The 25400-nt window shown below is 37.5% G+C and overlaps 1 protein-coding gene across 7 annotated transcripts in view; it reads right to left on the minus strand.

Annotated features, from left to right (window-relative positions):
* Positions 1–329: 329 nt before the first annotated feature.
* FBXW7 (F-box and WD repeat domain containing 7) overlaps positions 330–25400 on the minus strand; it is a 163756-nt gene continuing 138685 nt past the window's right edge. For all 7 annotated transcript variants that reach the window (XM_024568972.4, XM_045202800.3, XM_045202799.3 and 4 more), the window contains 9 exons: positions 23423–23564; positions 14949–15083; positions 9929–10052; positions 8024–8160; positions 6963–7076; positions 5586–5767; positions 3384–3609; positions 1772–1982; positions 330–665 (listed from right to left, as the gene is read on the minus strand). In XM_024568972.4, the coding sequence (XP_024424740.1) occupies positions 397–665; positions 1772–1982; positions 3384–3609; positions 5586–5767; positions 6963–7076; positions 8024–8160; positions 9929–10052; positions 14949–15083; positions 23423–23564 (1540 nt within the window). In that variant the 3' untranslated portion in view covers positions 330–396. The remainder of the gene's footprint in view (positions 666–1771; positions 1983–3383; positions 3610–5585; positions 5768–6962; positions 7077–8023; positions 8161–9928; positions 10053–14948; positions 15084–23422; positions 23565–25400) is intronic.

The following is a 25400-nucleotide window of genomic DNA, read 5'->3' on the forward strand; positions in this document are numbered from 1 at the left end:
ACAGAACCTGCAGTGATGTTTTAGCATCAACACTGCCCAATGACCACTGGAGAAGGAAATAAAGAAATAATTGCACCTGGTTTGATTTAGAAAGTCTCATTTTGCAAAGCTGCCCTCAGTCAGAAGTGACGCCTTTTATGTGACGAGACAGCAGACGCCTCTCTTGTCAGTTACGGTTTGTCGCCTCTTCCTCTTTCCTTCTGAGTCTGTAGGTCTTTTCGTTCCGTTGCCCCAAGCCAACATCCTGCACCACTGAGAACAAGGGATTTTTTTCTTTTTCTTTTTTTTCTTTTTCTCTTCTTTTTTCTTTTTCTTTTTTTTTTTTTTAATTTTTGCAGGGGGAAGGGCAGGGAGTATATTGTCTACACATTTGGACAAATTCATCTGTTCTGCTCTTCACTTCATGTCCACATCAAAGTCCAGCACCAGCAGCTTGGTTTCCTCAGTCCCGTTCCGACTCCCAACTGCGCACACCAGCTTTGTGTTCGAGGCTCTGATCCGCCACACGACTCCCCCGCTCCCCCCGCTCTCCAATGTGACTAGGTTTCGAATAAATTCACCCGTTTTCAAGTCCCAGAGTTTTACAGTTCCATCATCTGAGCTGGTAATTACAAAGTTCTTGTTGAACTGTAAACAGGTCACAGCACTCTGATGCTTGTTGGGACCTAGGCAAAACCAAAGGAATTTAATTACTGGTTAGAAACCACGGCTATGAGTTAGTCGCAGTATGATTTGTAGACTTCTACGTTAGACCGTACAATACATGAAATATTTAAGATGCTGCGTATTTAGAAACTGTGTTCTGAGTATTTTAGGATCAGCAGGAATGTAAGAAAATCTGGTAGGTATTTGTAACTGAAACATTAACTTTCAAGAGTTCTGTCTTCCAAGACGCTTGGTTGGCTACCAGCACACATTTTGTTCTCTGGCTGTAGAAATGAGAACTTTTCTGGGTGATGATGTAGACAGTCCAGCTTTGTGGACTCTGCTGATGGGCAAACAAGCATACAGGTCCACTGCACTATGGCTCTGAACTGACCAGTCAAGGGCAAAGGCCTAATGGACACTCTTCCAAAAGTCCAAGAGACAAAACCAATGTGTAAAAAGCTGCAATAAGACCCACCAGATGGCCTCACTGAAAAAGACAAAACAACACTTTCTAAGGGCTATGACTAATAAAAAGAAGTTAATCCTGACTTAAGGGAACCCTGCCATGCCTCACTTAATACTGTGGCCTTCCCACTTTTCTCTGTCTAGTTGAGCGGCCACTATCACTCCCTCTTATCCTGGTTAGGCAGATGGTTAAGGGTTTAAGTTGAGGCCAAAGCAATTTCCTAGCAGATTAAAGAGCTTCCCCTCACCTCCCAGAGCAAAACAGCTCTCTAATTTAAAATTGGTCTACAGATTCAAAATAAAATGATCGCTTGAATAATAAAATGAGAATGTTGCTTCTGTGACACAGCCAAGATCTTTCTTTACATTGTTCTTTCAGGTTAGGTAGAGTTAGCTATACATGCAGAAAGCGGTTAAACAATTTTATATCGAAAACACAATTTAAATTTTGTATTAAAAACACAATTTAATGCACTTTTCTCAAGGATGGCCTAGTTTTGTTAAGCCATAGTGGACATGCTCATAAACTTCTCCAAAGGAAGCATTTGCACTTTTTTTGAGGGTAATTCCTTTTGTGATGCAAAAGCTCGCGTCCCCTCTTGACTAACAGGCCGCCCCTAACAAACGCGGCTGGGGTGGGCAGTGGGCCAGCACTTGCCTTGCAATGTTTGTAAACACTGTCCCGTTTTGATGTCCCAGATTTTCACTGTGGAGTCTGCGTTCCCAGAGACGAGGATGTTGTCTTTGAGCTCCATCCCGCTCGTCAACGACTGGTGGCCGGTCAGCGTGTGAATGCAGTTCCCTGTCTCCACATCCCAGACTCGGATGGATGTGTCAAGAGACCCACTCACCACATGGATGCCGTCAAACTACAACAGACACAGTTCATTAGACCAGACGTGTGGGTATTCCTGATACTATTTATTCACCTTAATCCTAAGGGGGGAGGGGAGGGCAGCACGGAGAACAGGCGACGCCAGGAACAAAATGAGGTCCTAGATAAATGGCATGTCACCAAGCAACTCGAGTGTATGTATTCTCAGAAGCTTCTATCACAAGGATGCAGAAACAAGTAAAAACAAAACACCTAAAATTAACATGTTATTTTCATGTTTAAAAGTTAGTCCCACTAAAAATCGTATGTAAAATAAAAATTTCACTTACAATAACCTACATGCCAATTAGGAAATGTGCCAACAGGGAATTACGAAGAGGTGGCATTTTGATAACAAAAGCAAGTTATATAGCATCTCTTTTTCTGTTTCCCAGTTATACCAAAAATCAGTAAGTATCTATGAATTCCCAGATCTATAATAATGTTGCTACCTCTTTTCTAAATCTAACAGCTCATTTAAACGAGAGTATAACTTTCATTAAGGTTCTGAGCATATCACAAAACATAAAAACAAACGCAGCCAATTCCCCCTCCTCCAAATTCATGACCTTTCTAAGTTAACAATCATTTTTATTATGCGTCAATATTCTGTGGCACAGTCAGTATCCCATCAACCAAGAAACAAACACCCCAAGAAACAAACACCCCAAGAACAGGACATTCAGCACTGGGACTATGTACTTAGCTTGCGGATCACTAATGGGCATAATGGTAAATGAACTACATAAGTAATTGAAAATTTTTTGAATGGAAACGCTGTCTTTCAGAAAATAAAATGAGACCTATCTTCTAAACCTGATATTAATTTATTTCAAAATACGGCAATCTATTCAAGGTCATTGGGTTCAAATGTAAACAAAAAACTAGTTTGGTCAAATGTATTTCTTTATGACTATGAATCAGCAGCCCTGCGAGAGTAGAGCGGTTTTATGCAGAAAGGCTTCACTTTTACTTTGAATGGGGATGGAATCACAATTACATGGTCCATCAACTTCCAGCTATCAAGGCAAAGGGGCAGCTTTTGGCCAAATTAATCCTCTACTAAGGAGTTTATTAAAATCCAGGTTATTCTCCTATGAGACTATCTGCCCATTAATTAATATAGCAAAACTTAGGGCTTCAAAATCCCAGTGTCTAAGACAAATATTTGTATTTTAGAGGGAAAAATGGATCACAGAAAAACTAGAACAAATCATACAAATAATTTCAAAATGTACGCTTCCTTCATGCTAGTTTTAAAGTACATGTAAACAACAGGTAATCTGATTCATCTTTCTTGGCCTGGATCAACAATCTGACAGTGGGTGTCTGAGTAAAACTATCTGGTGATTCATTAGCAGAGCGCCCAAGGGGTGGGAGAGATACGACCTCTTACCTGCAATGAGTAGACTCTATTAGTATGCCCCTGCAACGTGTGTAGGCAGGTCTCAGTCTCTGGGTCCCACACCTTCACCATGAAGTCGTACGCTCCACTAACAACCCTCCTGCCGTCATACTGAACGCAGCGAACCGCTGCTACGTGACCCATCAGTACATGTAAACACTGGCCTGTCTCAATGTCCCAAACCCTAAGAGTGGCATCTCGAGAACCGCTAACAACTCTGCAGGGGGGGAAAGAGAGAGAGAAACACAAGTATTAGAATTTTTAATAACATGAGAAAGCATGATATATAAAGTCAGTGATTATTAAAACTTTTCTTTTCTTTAGGAACACCTGTTTTAAAGAACTATATAAAACCCTGATATAGAAACACACAGAAGTTGAGTTACTCTGATTGGGATGGGAAGTTGGGAAGCCTAGGATTCTGCCTTTTTGGTTCCTCTACCCATCGGAGATTGAGTAGCTCCTTGGGGTTCTGTGGAACAATCTGAAAATTATTATGTTGCAAAAGAAGAAGAAAAAGCAACAGCAGCAGCAGCAGCAAAAACAGCCAGCTCTAAATACACTGTATACAGTAAGATCTTGCATCTTGGAAATGCTAATGTGCACGACACGTATAAAATGTTAATGGGAGAACTCTGGGTGGTAGTATTTTGAAAAAATAAAATTTTCTTCTTTATTCTTTCTGCCATTTCCCAAAATTCTAACGATGAACACATGAATATTCCCTTTGTGATTAGGTTATTCAACAAAATGAATGAGAATTTGGAATTTCAACAGCTAAGGATATATGCTTTACGCCATATATTCTGGTAAAATGAACCAGTTTTAGACGTGTCCTCAAAGACTGCATATGCTTGTATTTATAAATATTCAACGGGCTACAGGCACATTAAGATATACAGATTTTAGAAGATACATATGTTGAGGCAACAGAAATGCCTTCAAAGTCTGAACCAACATTATTAAGTCCTGCTCTTCTGAAGACCAGTGCCACACAGGCACCGCACCGTCTCTGGGTTACAAAGGAGGGCGGGACCCTCAGGCACCTTTATGTCATTCCTAAGAGATAAAGAAAGGCCCTAGTCCCCACTGCGCAAGAGCAGAGAACGGAAGCTTTGAGAGATTTAAGTCAGAACACATAGAAACTGAAATGTAAGGTCTCTTGATACCAATCCCCCAAATTTTAATAGTAGAGCACACTTCTCAAAGTAGATTCAAATGTCAATTAAGAAGGTACTTTCTCTTCACCTATTACCAAGCTAGTGTGAAATCTGCTTAATGTAATGGGTCTTAATAGAGAAGATGCTATGGGCAGAGTTAAAGGTAAAGAGTGGAGTGGATTCACTATTGGGACCCTCTGCAAAGGCCTCTTCTGCCAGATGGAGTAGAAATCGCATTTGTCTAAGGGGGTGTCCCAAGAAGACGTGCCAGGAGAAGACAGGACTTTGAGTAGGAGGCTGTGTAGGAGGAGATGAAACCAACAGCAACGGCACTGAGAAAAAAAGCACGCAGTCAGGTCTGGCTGAAGCCATTCTGAAACCTGGACTGAGGGTTTTGTCCTTCATTTGGTGGGCAACGAAAGGCTCTCGAAGGGCAGTGACGCCATCGCAATGAGAGGAGAGTTCTCTGCCGCCTGTGAAAAGGCGAGAAGCCCAGGTCTGAAAGCTGTATCATAGTTCAGGTGACAGGGAATGAGAGCAAGTTAAATACCACGGGCCTCCGCTTTTGCCCAGGTAGAGAGGACATGACGGAGTGGGAGCGGGATGGGTGCCTCATCTAAAAGACCTGGAGATGAAGCCCGAATAGCTGAGTTTGTCCCATTAGCAGAAATAGGAGTAGCAAAAAAGAAAAGGAAAAAAATTGGTTTTGAAAATGATGAGTCCTTAAGATGTAGAACAATAACGTAAGATGCTATTCAAGATGAGAGAGACGAGAGTTTCAGGGAGGAAGCCAGCAACACTAATAAGTGAGGAGGGAAATTTAAAGATAACTCCCAATTTTAAGCCAATACACTATTGCTTTCCTAGCACAGAAACACCTGTAATCTAATAATTAAAGTCTAATTTAAGAGCACATTTTCACTATCTCTTTATTAGACACAGTTTAAGTATTATATAAGCTGAACTCTCACAAAAGGCCCTCATTCACAAGGGCCAGACGGGGAATCCCAGCCACTCGGGGCCTCTCCCTCACCTCTTCTCATGGAGGTGCATGCAGCGCACAGTGGACGTGTGCCCGTAGAGGGTGTGTATGCACTCTCCGGTCTCCGCGTTCCACACTTTGAGAGTCCGATCTGTAGACCCACTGATGATGATATTGTCTCTCATCTGTGATGACCACACTCCGCCTGTGTGTCCCACTAACGTCCTCAGACACTGGAAAAACACTTGAGATGATTACTTCCGGGTAGAAAGAAAAATGATTTAAGTAACATTTCAGTAGTTCATTGAAATCTGAAGTACAGTTATATGTACTCCGTTTGACTGATCGGCATATCAGAAATAACTTCTCGCATCACCGAAGCATGACCCCGTCACCATTCACTGCTGTGTCGATTCAGTAGCATTACACATTATACACGTACGCACAACTGAGGAATCAGCATATAGAAAGTAAACATTTATCCCTGAAGTTTGAAAGCTCCAGCCTGGCCTCTTTGATGAAATACTACTAGCACTGCAACTTGGTTTCATCCCTGGGAGTGGATTCCATGAAAGAATGCCGCCAGGGTCGGGTGTGGCTACACACCGCACTGCATCCAGGTAAGGCACTGCTAGGCAAGTAAAGACAGACTTTCAAGCCCTGAAGTCACTCCAAAACTAATCTTGCTATGGAAACATGAAGCTGTTTTAAGAAATGTTAACATCTAACTTGGAATATTTAGAAGATTCTGGCCCAAGAATCATCATGCTATAAGATATTTTAAAAGACGTAGATTTTGTCCTCGCACTTTCTTCCATTATCTTTCAGGTGGTCCATTTGGGAGAATGTTCTCCTTTGGACAGATGTATACCTGTAAGTGCTCGCTAGAGAACAGCTGAGGTCTAATGTTCTATGCGGTGAAACTGATTGCTTGGACTGCGCTTTTCTTCAAGCTCCTATTGAGATAGTCTGCTTAACTTCTACATCAGATGCTTTGAGATAAGTCCGAATCAACTGTGATTTATGTAACTTCTAAACTGTAAGTGGGTTATCAACAAAGCAGTTTACAAGGAAAAACAAATATCCTTCAAATCATATTCTTGAAAAAGATTAAAAAGGAAGGAGATAAAATTTAGATGGTTAAAAATGTGGGAAAAATTGAGAAAAGAAAAAGACAAAGCAAAATCTGTAAAATCTTAATAGCTGCATCACAGAGATGGAAAAACTACTTAAATAAAGAAGAAACTAATGACATCCCTGTTATGAGAAACGGCATCTTCCTGCCAAGGAAGAAGCTAAGTCAGAAGCTCTGGTATCTGCTATCAAAATTAGATACGGTCAAAAGAACCCGTTTTCCTTCCAGCGGCTGATCCTTCAAAGACGTCCGCAAAACAGTGACTTGTGAAGCACAGAAAGGCATGCACTTACTTTGCCTGTGACCGCTGACCAAACTTTGAGAGTGTTGTCATCAGAGCCACTAACGATTCGGTTGCCGCAGAACTGCAGGCACGTGATCACATGGTCATCGTGGCCTTTCAGCACCTGCGGGCAGAGGCGCAGATGAGGAGTGTCATTAAATGGTTTCCGAAAATTCGGGCGAAGAGAAAAATGAAGCCATAAATAGGAGCAGTAATCTGTAATCTATTTCTAGAATTCAAGTTCACATGAAACAGGAAGCATCATCATTCCTGGCAGATGAATCAAGTATTAAACATTTTATTGTTTCCATGTTCTATTATTTATACTTGAGACATGAACTGTTATAATTTTACTAAGACCTCATGGAGATGGTTCAAATACAAATGTACTTTATAGTCATCTATTTTATCTGTTTAAATCAAAAGAATATATGTGTAAGTTTTACAATTTGACACAAAAACAAAAGCACCTATTTACTAGGAAGACAAGAGCGACAATAATGACCAACTTTTAAACTTATAATAAAGTAAACCTGTCATAATTATACATAGGAATAAAACAGTACCTCCCTAAATTGCTCTTTTCTGGTTATAAAACTACATCTAAGAATGTCAAGCATTTTTGTTATTTTTTATATATTTGAAATATTATAAGTCAAAGAGTCAGAATAACAGTTAAATTTATAAAAATAATACACAAAAAAGCCACCAAAATAAGACAAAACAAAACATGGGCACTCCTTAAAAATCGCATGTGGGCTATGTGGTCAGAGAGGGGACAGATGTGTGGGCAGAACGTGACACAGAATTCAACAGGATATTCAGAAATTTTCATTTACATAAGACAGAAGTACTTGCGAATCAACTCATCTTTTGTTCAAGACAATGCGTGGTCAGACCAGAGGAAGTGGCAACAGAAGGGTACTGTCAATTATGTGTTCAGGTGTTTTAAAATATACTGTTTTCTTTCTACTGGAGACAGGTGTCAAGTTACACTGGCTGCCAAGAAGAGGGAAACACAGAAGGTGCTGACAGAGATTCCCAGGCCATGCTGCCCACGAGTTCAGGTACCTTAGGAGACTTGAGTTCTCCCCGCCTCCAGTTGGTGTCGATTCTATGCTGTCTGATGTAAGCGCTTTTCCATGGACTATGTATAAAACCTGGTTTTATTACTTTTCTTCTCTTGATGTGCAATGGTTCATCAATACCTGGTGTTAAAGAGTTAGAGTATAATTACCTTCACCAAAAACAAACATTACGCATTTTATAATATATCTCATTTTTCTCTATGCTGAAAACCACCAAAGTTAGACGCGGTCTAATTTCTAACACTATTACAGCAAAACAAAACAATGTAAAGTTGGTATTGTGTATGGTGTTCTTTTATATTAACCATTTCATTTTTCTCTCAGAATGACTCTGTGAAACGTTGGCGAGGAAGTGCATAAATTGGAACCATTACGCAATGCTCGGGGGAATGTGAAATGGTGTAGCCGCTACAGAAAATAGCACGGCGGCCCCTCAAAAATGCTAAACACAGAATTACGACATGACCCAGCAATTCCCCTTCTGGACATACACCCAAAAGAACTGAAAAGGAGGACTTGAACAAATATTTGTACACCGTGTTTGTAATAGCATGATTTATAATAGCCAAAAGGTAGAAACAACCCAAGTGTCCACTGATGAATAAACAGAAAAAGGAAACTTGGCATATACACAACAAGGGAATATTATTCAACCTTAAAAAAATTCTAACACATGGTACCATACTGATGACCTTGAAGGCATTATGCTAAGTAACATGAGCCAGTCACAAAAAGACAAATACCATACGATTCCACGTATACACGGCACCTAGAGTAGTTCCATTCACGGAGATGGAGAGTAGAAGGCTGGCTGCCCGGGCCGCAGGGAGGGGGAGGAATGGGGGGTTACTGACACATGGGCACGGAGTTTCAGCGAGGGGGGGTACACGCATTCTGCAGATGGACGGTGGGGACGGCTCAGTGTGAACGTCCCGCTAAACTGCACTCTTAAAAATGGTTAAAATTTCATGTAAGTGTTACCATTATTTTTAAAAAGTCATTAAGATAATGATTCCATGAGAGAAGCTAAGGCAGGGATGACTCATCCCACTTTACGTGCACAGACACTTGGGAAGACACGGTTTCTCCGCTGAGTCCAAGCTGCAGGCTCGGCAGAGGCAGGGCTGGACACCCCCAGGCTTCGCTCACCCCGTGTCCCCCCTCGCACAGCAGCCTCCACGAGGGGGCACAACCGCTGAAATAACTGTCTCATGCTCGAAAATTCTTTCTCATTAATGTTGCTCTTCAGAGGCAAATCACATTTTTACATATTTTTTCAAAAATATTATTTTTCTAGATGACTGCTGGGGGAAAAAAGTCTTTTCTTAAATTAATATGGATGATATCTACTCCTCTACTAAGAAAGGGAATTCTTTCTTTACAGGTTTCCACAACATAAGCTCCATAATGGGAGGAAAAGTGGGAGTTTATTACTGTATCCTCAGCATTTAGGAACATCTAGTTCCTAAGAGGTGTCCAAAACCATATACTAAATATAATAGTTAGCATGAGGATATACCTGTACTTGAGTATTTAATTGCTAACATAGCTTTGAATTTCTCTTAAAGCATCCTATCTTTATCTTTACTTTTTACTGTGTATTAATTCTACCAGAGACTGAGAAGCAAATCAGATATATTTGCTATTAGCTCTAGTGTTCATTAAAGGCATTGGCTGCATGGTTTGGCTCATGTGAACGTGTGGAATAATGTGTGGATTTTATGTAAATAGGTAAATGCAAATGAGGACTCATTCTTGATCTCTGATAGGCGGCGGAAAGTTTTCTTTTTCGTTTATTCTACTTGCATGTAAAACTTATTTTTGTTTTCTATTTGTTTTCAGAATCACTTTGCTTTTCCAAAACACATTTCCTCTATGAGATCCTTACCCTCTTCTTTGCATTTCTCTCTCCAGAGAAGGTTGTCTTCAGCCAAAATTCTCCAGTAGCGACACGTCTGAGCCGCTTGTAGCAGGTCTTTGGGTTCCAGGAATGAAAGCACATAGAGTGCCAGCTACGAAAAGGAAAAGCACGGTATAGCCATATTTTTACATATATAAAAACAGTCAGTTAATTTTCCTCTATGGACAAAGTACTTACAGATAAAGGTAATATAATTCCACATACTGATTTCTAAGGTTATGAAAGGTGGTACCTCTAATAGTTGATCTTAACAAATATATACAAGGTTTCAAAAATCCAAACACTCAAATGGTTGTTATGGACCTTACTCCGCTAACTCCTCAGCTCTTCAAAGCACACTTATCAAACCTCCCAGCCTTTGTTCCTGCCTTTGTTGTGCGTCTCGACTCAAGAATTTGATCTACCTACGCACCACCCACCGCCTACCTACTTATCTACCTATTTACTGATTTACTTTGTTAGTTGTTCAAATTTTGTCTTTCTTCTCTCCTCAGTCCAATATCAATTCATTGAAAGCAGGATGTAAGGGAAGAAATGAGGTTTCTTGATACTCTGTGTGGTATAATTTCAGAGCATTTCTGATAGATATAGTTATTAGTGCTTTATCACATCCAAGTGTTTTTCAAACATTTACACCCTTCATTGTAAAGGACAAAAGGGGTCAATTGGTAAACCCCTGCATAGACATAGAAAAGTAACTGGTGCTAATCACTCTACACTGTTAAGGGGATTTTCTTAATGGGCCAGGGACAGTTATACACTGAAAGCAGCTCTCTGGTACAGGATTGATTTTAAAATTTTGTTTCCAACACTTGCAAACCATCAATTTCATTTTCATTGTGTCAAGTCAATCCAAGTAAATAAAGGAAATGGAAAAAGAAGAAAAAGGGAATGACAGCTTCTGAGTGTGCTTATTCCATTAGCCACAGAAATCACATAGATATTTATATTATATTAAGACAAAAACGATCTAAGCAGAGCAATAAAAAAAGAAAAAGAAACAGAGCAATAAAGTTTAGTTTTCATATAAATTAAATTACAAGGATTTAAAACAAACTATCATTTAAAGGGCCAAGGACCCTATACGGGAGTAAAAGTATGATTTGTTTTTTAATGCTAGTTAAAAATTACATGATATAAATTATGCTTTCCCGATGACTTTGTTTACATGGAATTCATCATTAATCACAAATGTATTGAGTATATTCTATGTAGAAAGTACTTCAACTAGTCAGTATTCAATTTAATACCACTGTTGACAGCAGGAAACTTTGTGGAATAATTATTTTTGGTCTGGCAGGAAAGATCTTCCAGTACCATATATAGAATCTGAGTCATTTAAACTAAGAAGGCACGAATACATTCAACACTGTATGTGTATCTGTATATACACATATACAAATATATTGTACATACTGAATAATATATCTCAACAACATTATTTTTAATGGATATTTCATAAGGCACTTAATTTTGAAATTATGACCACATCAAAGCCTGGGCAAATTTGCTTATAGTCAGTGTAACAGTAATGGAATACAACATCACCATATTATTCATCTTTCATGTGAAATTGACATGTAACACAGAAATGATTAAGCACAAAATTGTATCTGTGTAAGAGATGCTATTTTATGCTCAAGATATTTAGAATGGCCGTATGAAAAAGTCTGTTCTTTGCTTTAGTTGTCTAGCTGAAGTGGAGATCTGGTAACTTACAGAATGGACTTTAAAGGCTAGGGAAAAAATCCAAAGCAGCTTAGATTGGAAATATATCCTGAAGTCAACTGGTAAAATTTCCTTCGTTACTGGTGATTAAAGATCATCAAGTCCCATGTCTTCGTGCATTACAGAGGAATGTAAAGAAACGTTCAGGCACTAAACAAAGCTGAACTGCCAACTCCATAGGTAAACTGGCACCCTCTTCCTTTAACATAGCAAAGGAATTCAACCATGAACTCCCTTATATTAAATGTTAGTCTATTTACACCTAACCAGTTCCATGAGAACATCTAGGCATTATAGAAAATACACACAGCGAAACAGGAAAATATGCATTAAAAAAAATCAGAATCAGAAAAGAAAGTTTAACTCAGGGAAAAGTAGAACACAAATATGCTGGCCACAGTATTTTACATGGTTTTAAAATTAAATTGCCAAGCAAAAAGGGAACAGCAATTACTTACACAATTCTTAGTGTGTATTTACGGGGAAGTATACCAGTTCCTTGAAGCACGCAAGGGCTTGTTATGCAGGGTTCCTTCCAGGGGACAGAGAATGGATGGACATTGTCCCAAACTACACCTCTATATAGAAGGGGGTTATTGAGTTCTTGTAGCCAAATCAAATGATCTAGCGGTTTTCTATTCGTTTATCTTAAAGGTAAAACCTAGATTAGTAATTCTTTCTAAGGACCACTTTCACCAGATAGAAGCTCTTAAATTGAACATCTATTTCAGATAATTACCTTCTCCTTGCACGAAATTTTAATTTCAGTGAGAGTTGCTATTTTTTGTTCTTCTCTATAACCTATATAAAATATCACCATATTATACTTAAACGCAGCTAATGCTTTTCCAGAATTGCTATATTTCAGTGGATTACATTAGTGAAAGAATAAGAAAATGGTGGCTAATCCTGTGTTAAGAATTTAGATTTTGTTCTAAGTCATCTACTGTATCACTATGCATTTTTCTTGGTATGTAAAAGAAAAAGGAAAATGCTGTCTATCAGAGGCCTCCCAATGAGACTAGTGAGATTTTTGGCAAGGTTTTTGAGGTTAATTAAGTAAATGTTGGTAAAAAGCTTTGAGATCTGTTGCAAAGAATTATACAAAATTATTATGTGTCCACTCCCTGACATGAAGGGAGTGTTTTAAGTGATGGTAGTGCTCAGCCTCCAGTAAGACAATGTTCCATCCCTTAAGGACCTAGAGCTACACCATCATTTCTCTGCACGTAAAATAAAGCATCTTTCAGAGTAGGAAAAAATTTTCTAATGGTTGGAGAAAAAAAAGAAAACAGAGATTCTGAGATAATATTCTAAGTCAGGGCTCACTCTCATTTTCCTACCTAACTTTACTTCTTTTTCCTCAGCAATCTTGGAAAAAAAAAACCCCAAAACCACTTATGTCCAAAAAAATTTTCATTTGTGCTTAATTCTTAGACTCTTAAAAATACTTTCATATTCTTCTTCTTTTAAATATTTTTGTGTGCTAAGAAGTGAAAATGCAAACAAAGATAAAACAAAAACTCATCATTCTCAGAGATAAGGGGGCAAACCACATGAAGAGAAGGTCCAGCTTTTAACAAAAATACTACCTTCTAAACTAAGAAGGGTATCAAGGGAAACTATGAAGAATATATCAAAGATGACCAAATTCACTTTTGGTCAAATACTTATAAAAAGTGTTTCCTATAATTAACATCCTTCCAGAGGCAAAAAGAGCTTATGTCACTTTCATAAGTCAAACCTATTCAAAGAATGCAGTTTTAGAATGAGCCAGCAAGAATGAAAGTTTTTTCTGGGACAATGTCATTAAAAAAAAAATCACTCCAAAGAAGAAACATTTCAGAAACAAGGTGTTTTTTTTACCTTGCTTTTTTCCTGAAATTATGCTTAGTTTCATAAATTAAATATAATAAAATTATTTTATTCATATCCAATCTGAAATTATTATCGGGACTATCTTAAATACCTTTGGGATATTTAGAATGGTTATATCCGAAAAAACTGACTCCTTTTTCTTCCAATTGGAAGTTTCAGGATCATTTGCAATGGTATATTACCATGTTATATTGCCTGCCTAGCTGACATATAACAGTGGCACATGCACACTTTGTGAAAATATGACAACATTGATGATTGAATGTTATACCATTTAAAATTTTTTTATCATTGTTCCATTATAGTTGTCCCCATTTCCCCCCATTACCCTCCCCTCCCCTACCTACCCCTCTTTTATACTCAATCCTCCCTCCCTTATTTACTGTTATAAACTATTTCTGTTTGATGAAAAAATGAAACTATGTAGCCTATAGCATCAATAAAAAATTACAACTAAACTACGCCTCATTTATACAGCCAAGAATGCCCATGACCATAATCAACCTACAGTTAAAAAATAGTGTCATATTACATAAAGATATAAAGACGAATGGGCATAAATAATTCCAAAAGCAATGTTATAAGAATGCAGCTGGTATAGGAAATCTGTAATTGTGTGTGTGTGTGCACGTGTGTGAAAAAAGGGAATGATTAGTAGAAAAAGACATATATGTGAAATTCCATATATTTCAAAATACAATAATTATACAATGTAAGTAACAGAGAACTACAATTCAACAGAATCATAAAACTATTAGCTTTGAAGGGACTTAGGCTAAATGACAAAAAATTGCTCTTTTAATAACATCAGAATTAAAAAAAAATCTAATGAACATACCAAGACAACTAAAGGTTGGGTTTCAAAAAACCTGGGAAAAAGTGTTGGTAAAGAAACAAATTAATGAAACTCAATAGCTTACTCCCATATGTGACTTGTTCCAGTGGTAGAAAGAAGTCACTCAGCTCGTAAGTATACTTTTAATCTGAAAATTATATTAAGTCATGGCAAGTTATTATTTACAGCCTTTTTTAGCACTAATTACAAGTGGTAAACTGGCAATAGTGAATACCATAGGATGACAGTGTTGTTTTTTTTTTTTAAGATTTTATTCATTTTCAGAGAGGGGAAGGGAGGGAAAAAGAGAAGGCGAGAAACATCAATGTGTGGTTGCCTCTTGCACACCCACTACTGGGGACTTGGCCTGCAACCCTGGCATGTGCCCTGACTGGGAATCGAACCAGCTACCCTTTAGTTCACAGACTAGTGCTCAATCCACTGAGCCACACCAGCCAGGGGCATGATCACAGTGTTTAAAGGTGGTAGCTACTGAATTATGTTCTCAAATAGCACAAAACAAAGAATATAATCGCTCATCCTTACCTCTTTAGGGAGCAATGAAATAAAGTCTCGTTGAAACTGAGGTTCTATCACTTGCATCATATGTTTTACTTGGGTTGGTTCACAACTATCAATAAGTTCATCTAAAGCAAGCAATTTCTCTGGTCCACTCCAGCTCTATCAAAGAGGAATGAGAAAACTATTACTTTCACAGATACCTCAAATTAAAGAAAAATTCACATTTACACACAACATAAAAAGGAACTTCGTATAGTGATATTTTCTCCAGAAGGCAATGAAGTGATAATCACTTAGTCTCATCAAATTTACTAGTTCCCTTTATTTTATAAAAGCTTTAAAAAAGTCATAATTTTGACAGGAAAATATGTCTGCATTACATTTTTATAATTGTTATTTACTCATCTAACACTAAGATAGTGGTTTAGAAACCAAAATTTTATTCAGAAATATCCATTTGAGTTACTTTTAAATAGAGAATTTTGATAAATTTCTTTCTCTACATTCTTTCAAGTGGGTACCATAAAACTTGATGGTTTCAATGAAGCACTCACCTGAGGAGATTGGCAGCATCATTTAGAGAATAATTAGTAACTGGATAATACACTGCACATTTTACAAGTGTCTTCCACAAATTAAAACTTTGATTTGTTGTGTGAAATAATTTTAGATTAAAAAATAGTGAACAGTAGAAAATAGTAGCTGACTTAATAGTAAAATTAGAATATGAACAAAGACTAAAAGAGGTGGTAAGAAATAAACATACTACATTATGAAAATCAAAAACACATAATTATACTTCAAAAATATGAGCTCCTTTAAACTATACTAGGGAATTCTTTAAAAAATTGTTTTTTCTTTAGCAATGTTCAAAAACCTGCACAGAAAAGCCATTACTCTTAAAAGGAAAAACTAAAAAGCATGTGAACAATTTAAAATGTTAACGAGTTTCCCCTTACAATGATCATGTAAAACACTTAAATAGCCTTGGAATTAAGGGAAAGAATATCCTCGAGGAGGCTGACTTAAGTCCCTTTGTGCACTATTATGTCCATTTTCAGAAGTGGGTGAAGAGAGAACAATAGGGGAGGTTTCGAGCTAGAAAGATCTGGATTTTAGCTCCGTTTCTGGCTCCAATCAGGAACCTGCATTTTGTAACACGTGAAATAATAATTGAAAACTGAGATACAATGATGACACTGGAAGCCTTATTTGGAACACTTTTTATTTTTAAAAGTATTTATGGAGACTCTAGAATAAACTTCATGTCTTCTTTCCTATCACGAAGTAATTCTAGCAAACATTTCGGCAGTCCTTCCAGAGTACCTGTCACAAACATTCTCTCATTTAACCATTGTAACAACCTGCGAAGCAACCCCCTTTCATCAACAACTTTGAGGAAAGACAGGTTCCATCTAGTCAGCTGGGTCCTTTCCCTTTACTTCTACACACACACCAGACCATTGTCCTGGATTACTCGCCTTGTAGCGTCTTTGGTTAGGCTGAGAGGATTCACACATAAAATTAAAAATACTCACATGCATGTATATGCACACACACGACCAAGTAAAAGCAATTAATGTGAAGTTTATTTTGTTCAGTTTCCCTCACACAGATTCAAATCCTGGTTGAAAACTAACCTTTGACAACATTTACAATGACCGATCTCCACTCATCTCCGGCCAATTAGTACCAACACTGTAAACTCGGATTTGTTGAGTTATATTCCTCACAAGATTTGATGTGGCTCTTTACAACAGGTGTTCCTCTCTGCCTACATGGCAAATATGTGTGGACTCCAGTATAAGGAGACGCCATTCTGGGCGAAGCATAACTACGCTGACTGCATTAAAATGCAGCTTTAATTAAATCACTTAACAACGGAGTAATTTTATTATAAATGTCTTAATCTCCTTTGCATATAGTAATGCCTGCTTTGAAACATTTTTAGAAGTGCTTATGGTTAAATTTTGATATAAAAAATAAAAATACCCTATGTAATCCTCTATAGTAAAAAGACAGCAAAATGTATTTCAATGTATCACTACTTTATATACTATATATTTTAACTGCATTTATAGCTACTATGAACACTTCTAACAAAATAATATACATGGTGTTTTATTTTTTCATTATTACTGATCTTTAAAAAGGAATAGAAATGCGCCATTAACACAGTATATAACATAATATGGAAAAATACCTTTTATCGAGCATTTTAGGAGATGGAATATGGAATGAAAAAGGCAGAATAGAACATAAATAACTACTTTGGATCTCAGGTAAATGTTACAAACAGTGTCAGAAATTTCCATATACTTTAAGGCAAAGCCAAGACAAAAATTAGGCCTGCAGAGCAAAATGTTTCTAAAACTTTAAACTGTACTTTTATTTTGTGTTAAATAACATTTAACGAGTCAAACAAAATTAAAATTATAGCACATTTAAATTATGCATGCATTTGGCAGATGTAACTTTGTGACATTTTACTGAAAAATACACCCGATAAAGATTAGTAACGTAAGCTATAAACTACACAGCAAATGAAACTGTTTCCACGGACCAGACATGGAACAGTCTAACTGCTCAAATTCACGTATGTTGGATGGTTCCAGCAACGGTCTGGACCACATAGGCCGCTCTCCTCTCTCTGGCCAGGATTTCCTCCCTGAACTCCAGACCTGGATATAAAACTGCTTACTCAACAGGTATTCTTGGATACGTAATAGAAACCTAACGTGCCCATGATCTTTCTCGTCAAATATGAATGTCCACAAGCCTTCCTATTTCAATAAAATGTAACTAACTCTCTTGGTTGCTCAGGCCAAAAGCTTTGGAGCCATCTCATCCTTTGCTCCCTCACTCTCACTGGTAGATGGTTCTGATCCATCAATGATTTCTAAGCCCTGTTACTTCAAAATATACCCAGAATCTGACTATTATTACAGTGGTCTAAGCTATTATCCCTCACCTGGATTATTCCTACAACCTCCTACCTGGCCTCCCAGCTTCCCACCTTTGCCCTCCTCATTCTGTTCTCCACAAAGGAGCCAAAGTGATGCTGCTAAAAGCTGCTCTTCTGCCTGAAACCCTCCGGACCCACATCACTCAGAGTTAAAAACCTAAGTCTTTAGGTTAGCCGACAAGGCTGTAATTTCCTATTCCTTTCCCTCTTGTTTGCTCTGCTTCAGTCATAGACACTTCCCCTGTGTCTCAAACACACCAAGCACGCTCTGTGTCAGAGCCTTTTCCCCTGCTGTTCCCAGATACCCATGTGGCTTGCTTCCGTATGTCCTTCTCTGGGCAACCTTTTAAAACTGCAACCCAGTTCCAACCCCCCTTCCCCATCCTCCTGACTAGAATGTAAGTCCTGCAAAATTTTTTCTTGGGGGGGGGGGTCTATTTTGTTAATTATTGTAGCCCAGATCCAAAGTGGGGCCTAGCACCTAACAGATGCTCAATAAACATTTGCTGAATCGATGCATGAATCCCCGAAGAGTCAAGAAATACTGCACCAACGCTATCTCGAAAATCTCACTGGAGTGTTTCCATCTTTTATATTTGATGGGATCACCAGACCTTGCTTACTCAGTCTGGTTCCAAGACTGTATGCAAATTCTGTATACGTACATGGTTTAGCAGCAAGGAGAAATATGTATTAACTGAAAAACCTTGCAATTTTAACTATATTAAAACAAAGTAACAACAACCCACACCAACCTTTAATGAGGAATAGTGGAAAGAGCACTGAACTGGGGATCAGAAAATTCAACTTTAGGAAGAGATAATTAGGTTACAACTTAACCTCTACAGCCTTCGTTTCTTGATCTGCAAAAGTGTTGGATAATTCTGGTAATTATTTTATTTCTGTTCTGAAAACTAGTTCTCCTGAAAAAGAAAAATAAATCTTCCTTCTGTCTTTCATGGTAAAATTATGTGGGACCATATTAAAGGGGACAGGAAAAAAACATTTCAAATTCAGAAAGGATCTACAGACACAAAATTTAATTTGTGGACAAAACTGCAAATGCTGACTTGAAAACTCCCCGCGAAAGTGGTATTTTATTTCAGGTATGGAGAACACAGGTAGTAGAGAAGGATAGAAGAAGCACTAAACTGTAATCAGGGGCCGGGGCTTCACCAGCAAACTCACTGTGGAACCACTTGGAAGGCCCTTAATTAGCCTGAGTTGCAGAGACCCCACCTGTATAATGAGGGGCCTAGGCCAGACCAGTGGTTCCCAAATGCTGGTTGAGGAATGCAAGAAGCACAGTCCTGCAACCCACCAGGAAAGAACATGATTAGGTGGTCAAGGTGAGGCTGAGGACATTTATTAAATGAACTACTCATCCAGGACTGATGCAGGTGATTCACACAGCAGCAGTGAAGCCGACTAATAACACCTGGATGATCCTTACTACCCCAATCAGATATATACGAGTATTTTATGACTTCAGACAGCACTACAGAACTCACTTCTCTAGTACCTCCAGCAGGTGGTTACCCAGTCCGTTTCAACAGTTCCAGCAGTGGGGTACTTACTACCTCCCTTCTACTGTGGGCCAGTTCTGATGGTTAACTGCAACTTACATCCAAATCTGACTCAAAAAATAAGATCCAGGTTTTGGTTTCTGAAAAAAACTAAGAATCGGCCTGATCATATTTTGTATGAAATTCTTCCAAACGTTAGAGTATTTTTCCTTGGTCTTCTCTGGCCAAACACATGACTTTCTTCAACTCTTTCTCATACATCAAGGTTTCTTGATCATACTGTTTCAAATACAACTGCAAAGCAATACTGAATTCATTTCCTGCTTTAGTATTTTGTTGACTGTCAAATAGAAGAGATCCAAATAAATCAGAAAACTTATTTCTAAATGTTACCAGGAAACTTGATCAAATCCTTCAATAACGTAGTTTTTATTCTACTCTTAATTTAAAAACACAGGAGTGTTTTCTACTTTGTAATTTTAAAGAGTATTTTGTATATAACAGGCATTTTCAATGTACATATGTAGTTTTAATGCAGTGCAAATATGCTTTGATGAAAATAATGCTAATAATGTTAAGCTGATGGTATCAGCATAATAACCCCTTTTTAGACCTAAGAAAATGAAGTTCACAGAGACTATTTCTTGATCGAGAGAGGAGACTAATATTTACTGAGTCTCCACTATATTTCCAAGTATAGATTTAAGAACATTTACGTTTCCTCCTTCTGGACAACTTTTTAGTGTTATATCTATTTTACAGAGCATCATAATAAAGGCAGGAGTCATTACATAATATCAACAAAATTACTCAGCTATTAAGAGACAAAACCAGAATTTGTACTAAGAGCTTTTCTTCTGAATCATACGTGCTTCCCATTATATCAGGACGCCTCTGAATATAATTCCACCATAAGAGAAGGTTAATGTTACTGGCGTCTCTACCCAGTCTAAATTATTCAGGTGCCTCTGAATATAAATTTGAACATAAGAGCATATCAACGTTATTGGTGTCTTTACCTAGGCTAAAATTTTCAAAAACCAAGTATTAACACCCAAATGACATAAACAACAACCAAAAAAATTCTCTTCCCCAAAATTAACATTCTAAATCTAAAGCATCAACCTGGCTGCCGAAACAGGCAGAATCAATGGCAACTGAAAATTCAAACAGTACAAAATTTCTGGGGGTTTTTGTTTTGTTTTTACTTTGGACTTGTATTTCGCAGTGGCATTCTGTTTCAATTTCCCTTTATCCAAAATGGTGTGTCATTTGTTCTCATTCAATTTATAAATGGAGTACAGAGTACTTTGTCAGAGTAGATGGAACTGGACCAAAACAATGCTGTATCACTGCCTGAGGAGCGATAGCAGCACAGTAAGGGGACCATCTCTCCCATTTTGCTTGTTATGCAACAGAAAAGTCACCGTTAAATGCCCCTGCAGCATATCTGCAGAAATCACGCCAGCTTAATTATCCCTCAACTATCCAACATAAGTCAACTCATGACTCTCCACCTTACTATGGAATTGTGTCTCTCTGCAAGTTGAGCATTAAAGCATTGTAAGCCTTTAGGCAAGTGATTTGTTTCTCGTCAGCCTTGAAAATAAAGGGCAGAGAACAACCACGAGGCCCTGGGTATGTCAGAGACAGACAAGGTACTCAAAGAATTAAGGTCCTGATCTACCTGCCTAGTTTGACCTTTTGTTGCTAGTCGATTTCTTTGCTACAGAATATCTGGGAAAAAACCAAACAGTACTATACACACAGGGACAATTTTACATATTATTCCTATCAACTAAGAATGAGTTTTCTTCATCTACCTCTCATATGAAAAGCAATCAAATGGGCCTTTTACTGAGCAAAAGCTACTCTATTATTCTTTAGTTTACTGAATCTCATTAATCCTACGAAATAAGCTTTTAAAAAAGAATAGTAACATTTTTGAAGGTGTGACGCAGCTAACAATCTACTGTGCCTCAGATTTGATGGCATACAGTATGTGGCAGCGTGGACATTTCATTGAGAAAAGCATGAGCTACTGAAACAAGCAGACATCGAACAAAGGGCTCCCTAAAACCCCCCTCACTGCAAAATAGTGCCCAAATGCCCTCTACTGTATAGGTCAGTATTTGAGAACGCTCCTTTGAAAATTGGGGGAAAAAACTAAATGGCTAGCAAAGAGTATTTTGGAATATTGGAAAAAATGGATCCATACTCATCTGAAATCCCACTCTGGGTACCCTCTCCTAAGAAATGAGCTTTTCATATAATACAAATGTTTGGGGGCTGTCTACAATGATGATAAGACCATCAGTAATAGTGTAATTTTTGATCGTGCTGGTACTCTGTTATGAAAATGAGATGAAGTCAGTTTCTGTGCCAGTCTCAGGGGCGGCGCTGCTCGCCCCACACACATGTGCGGGTATGACAACACACACCCACATTCCCATTTCCTTGGCTTAGTCAAAGATGGCAAAAGTCTTTAAAGTGTTTCTTTAAGATGATATTAATGATCTATTTTCTCCTCTCACTGATAAATAACTTTCTTTTGAAACAATGCCACAAAAAATTTTGGACTCTGAGGGCATGTGTAGGGTAAAATTAATTTTATTTTTTTTAAATCATGAACCCGGGAGGAGGGGAGAGACTAATCCTTGGGACAAGGCAACTTTAGCCACTAAATGACTATGGCAATGAAAATAAATCACAATTCCTTGTAATTTTAATGGTTCATAATAAATATTGTAAAAACAGTAAAATACATTTTCCATTCCTCTAACCAGAGATTCTCGGCCTCAGCACCACTGACACTTTCGGCCGGACAGCTCTACCGTGGGAGGCCCTCCTGTCCACCGCCTCCACCCGCTCCCTGCCAGCAGTGTCCTGAAATGGAAAGTAAAGCATCTTCTTTTTCAACCATTATTCCCTTCTAAGTTCATAAAATGCTGCCAATCAAGCAGCTGGGAGAAAATATATTCCTTTTACGTTAGAATGGTGGCTAATACCACAGATAGCTTCACTTTACATAATCTGTATTATTTATATTTACAAAGAATCATTAAGAGAGTGTTTAATCCATGCCAACTATTTGGGTAAAAATGGGACTTATATGCATTATCTCACCGAGGAAGAGAGAAATCAATTTAATATAATGATCATGAGTTATAAAATTAATAATTTTCAAGGTTTGGCTGTAGCTAATTATCCTGGTAAACTTTTGAAGAATTTAAATGCTACTAAAATACAGTAATCAGAATTCGAGCACAGTAAGCCGTACACGAGGAAAGCATTCTGAAAAGAAGCTGCAGCCACTCTTGGAGGCTACTAGATACAGTTATAGTGGCAGGTAAGTTACTACCAGTGACTAAGTAGTGGAGTTTTTAACACTACTCCTCCCAAATGCTACTTCCAAGCAATGCAGGTTCGAACAGAAATACATTGAGCAACCCCAGAAGCCCAAACATAAAGAGGAAGAAAGGTCTTATTCCCTAAAAATCATAAAAGAAATACAAATGCGTACCTCCATAAAATAGGCATTGGACTCTCCTGATTAATACACTTAAAAATTAAAATGAGCTCCCATATTTTTAATATTTTTAATTTGAGATATACTTCACATTACATAACTTTCTCCACTCTAAATGAACACTTCAGTGGTTTCCAGCACAGCCGTCTTGCTGCGTAACCACCACCACTATCCAACTCTGGAATACCCACCACCCCAAAAGAAACCCCATACCAACTGGCAGTTAGTCTCAACCTCCCCTCCGACACAGCCTAGCAGTCACTCAATCCGCTTCCTGTCTCTATGGATTTGCCTGTTCCTGGAATACAATTACACAGGATGTGGCCTTCTGTGTCTGGTTCCTTTCACTTAGCATACTGTTTGCAAAGTTGATCCAAGGTATAGCATGTAACAACTCCCTTTCATGGATGAATAATCTCCTTCATTTTTTTGCAGCAATTCAGTGAAACACTTCAAGTACTGTGTTTAGACATGTCACCTGAAATGTTTTCAGCCATTCCTGGAGGCCTGTAGGTGGCTGGACAGATGTAATCCGGCGACGCTGTTGCCCTTGGCCATTGGCTGCTCTCAGATCTCCAAAAGTTGTTGGTGTTGCTGAACATGGTACAAGCCCAGTGGTACTACAAAAAAAACACAAGAGTGAAGGCAAAGATAGATGTTTATTAAGAATAACAGGCTCCAATTTTATAAGAATGATGATCTGGCATATTTCAAACATCAATCAGATTATTTTTTTTATTTGCTTATTCCCGGAGAACAAGGATACACAAAACTTATTCTGCTATTCTTAGAATTAGTTTCCTCCCTCCTACATAACCACCTGTTTTTATCCCAGCGATGCTAATTGCAACCAAATGACAGAATCTCTATGGCAAAACTGCAAGTTGTTGATACATACAAATAATGTTAAAATACTTCCTTAGAAGATACAGGTTCCAATTCTCTTTTGACTGGTCTTCAGTGACATAATTAAATAAAAGTTGAAATTTTCTTTATAAAAAGGGGTGTGAGACTTATAAATGCTTTAAAAAATCTCATATGTAGAAATAGTATGTTAAAATGTTTTGGACATTTCATTAGTCACATTGTTCCTTGAGTTTGCCTCAGATGCATTCTAAATTGTTTATAATATCTATTTCTCTCCAATTTTTTATTTATAAAGCTTGGCCTAGATAATATTTGATAGGCAAAAACCTTGATTAGAAATACATTTACTCAAAACAGCTAAGTGTTGAAAACATACTACATGCAAAATTAAATGAGATCATCTAAACACTTTCATCTCATAATTTAAACTTTCACAGTTTTTTAAAAACCTGAAATTCAGTTCTATAACTAATAAAATGAGGGGCTAGGACTAGATGACCCATCTCCAAAAATGTCCAACTCTCCTTAAAAATGACTAGAAAATGTACAGTTATAACTGTTATTAATATCTTAAGCTTTACTTTCTAATTTCAATAAATTATTTAAACTCAAGGTAAATATTAAACATCTCTCATTTTACAGATAGTTAAAAAAGGAGCAGAAAGATTGAGTTAACTAACTATACTGGTAAAATAATCTTCAATTTATTGAACTATGATAATAAAGTGTTTAAATCCAAAGAACATACAATTGTATCCTAATAGTTGAATATCAAGCTCTGATAAATTACTAATGAAACAATTCCCCCAATTCTTTTCTAGCCAGCATATCTCATTATTTTGTTAAAAAATGTAGCTCCGTCACCAGATTTTACAGAAAAATCTTACCTGCCACCTTTCAATCTTTTAGCACTATACATCTATGACAATTTCTAACATTCAACAATTAAATTTATTTTTTCCTCTATCAAATTTCAAAGCTAAGCTCTATTTCCTTCTCTGAAGTGGAACAATTTTTAAACAGTGATTATAACTTACATTTTCTAATAAAAATAGTGGAAAATAATAATTTCATCTTATTATTAGAAAATCCATCAAAAAATTCAAAAACATCAAGCATATACTGATAATATCTCCCAAAAGACAGAGTATCCTGTTTGGTTTGCTTTAATAATATTACATGTTAAAAGGCTAAAAATAAAACTTTCACCTTTTTAGGTGCTTTCTCAATGTAAAAAGTAAGCAACTAAAGACAAATTTTACTAAAATGTGTTCTGTAGTAAAAAAAAATCATCATTCACTTACAAGCAAGCTGCCTTAAAACTAAAAAATTTTAAAACCTTCATCCTGGTATGAGTTATATTAAGAAAAGACCCCAAATTATATGGCTAACTGAGTCTCTTTGAATATTTTTAAAATATATAAACATTTTTAACATTAAACTTTCTCATCCAAGAACTACTTTATCAATACTAGAAGGAAAAAGCAAAAATGAGGTGAATAGTTTCACTCCACACCCCTTCCCGCCCCCCGTGGAGGTGCCAAATACAGTGAAATTGTCAATAGGCAAAGGGTTACTTACATAAGGGG

This window comes from Desmodus rotundus, chromosome 9 (genome assembly GCF_022682495.2).
Source record: "Desmodus rotundus isolate HL8 chromosome 9, HLdesRot8A.1, whole genome shotgun sequence".
Taxonomy (NCBI): Eukaryota; Metazoa; Chordata; class Mammalia; order Chiroptera; family Phyllostomidae; genus Desmodus; species Desmodus rotundus.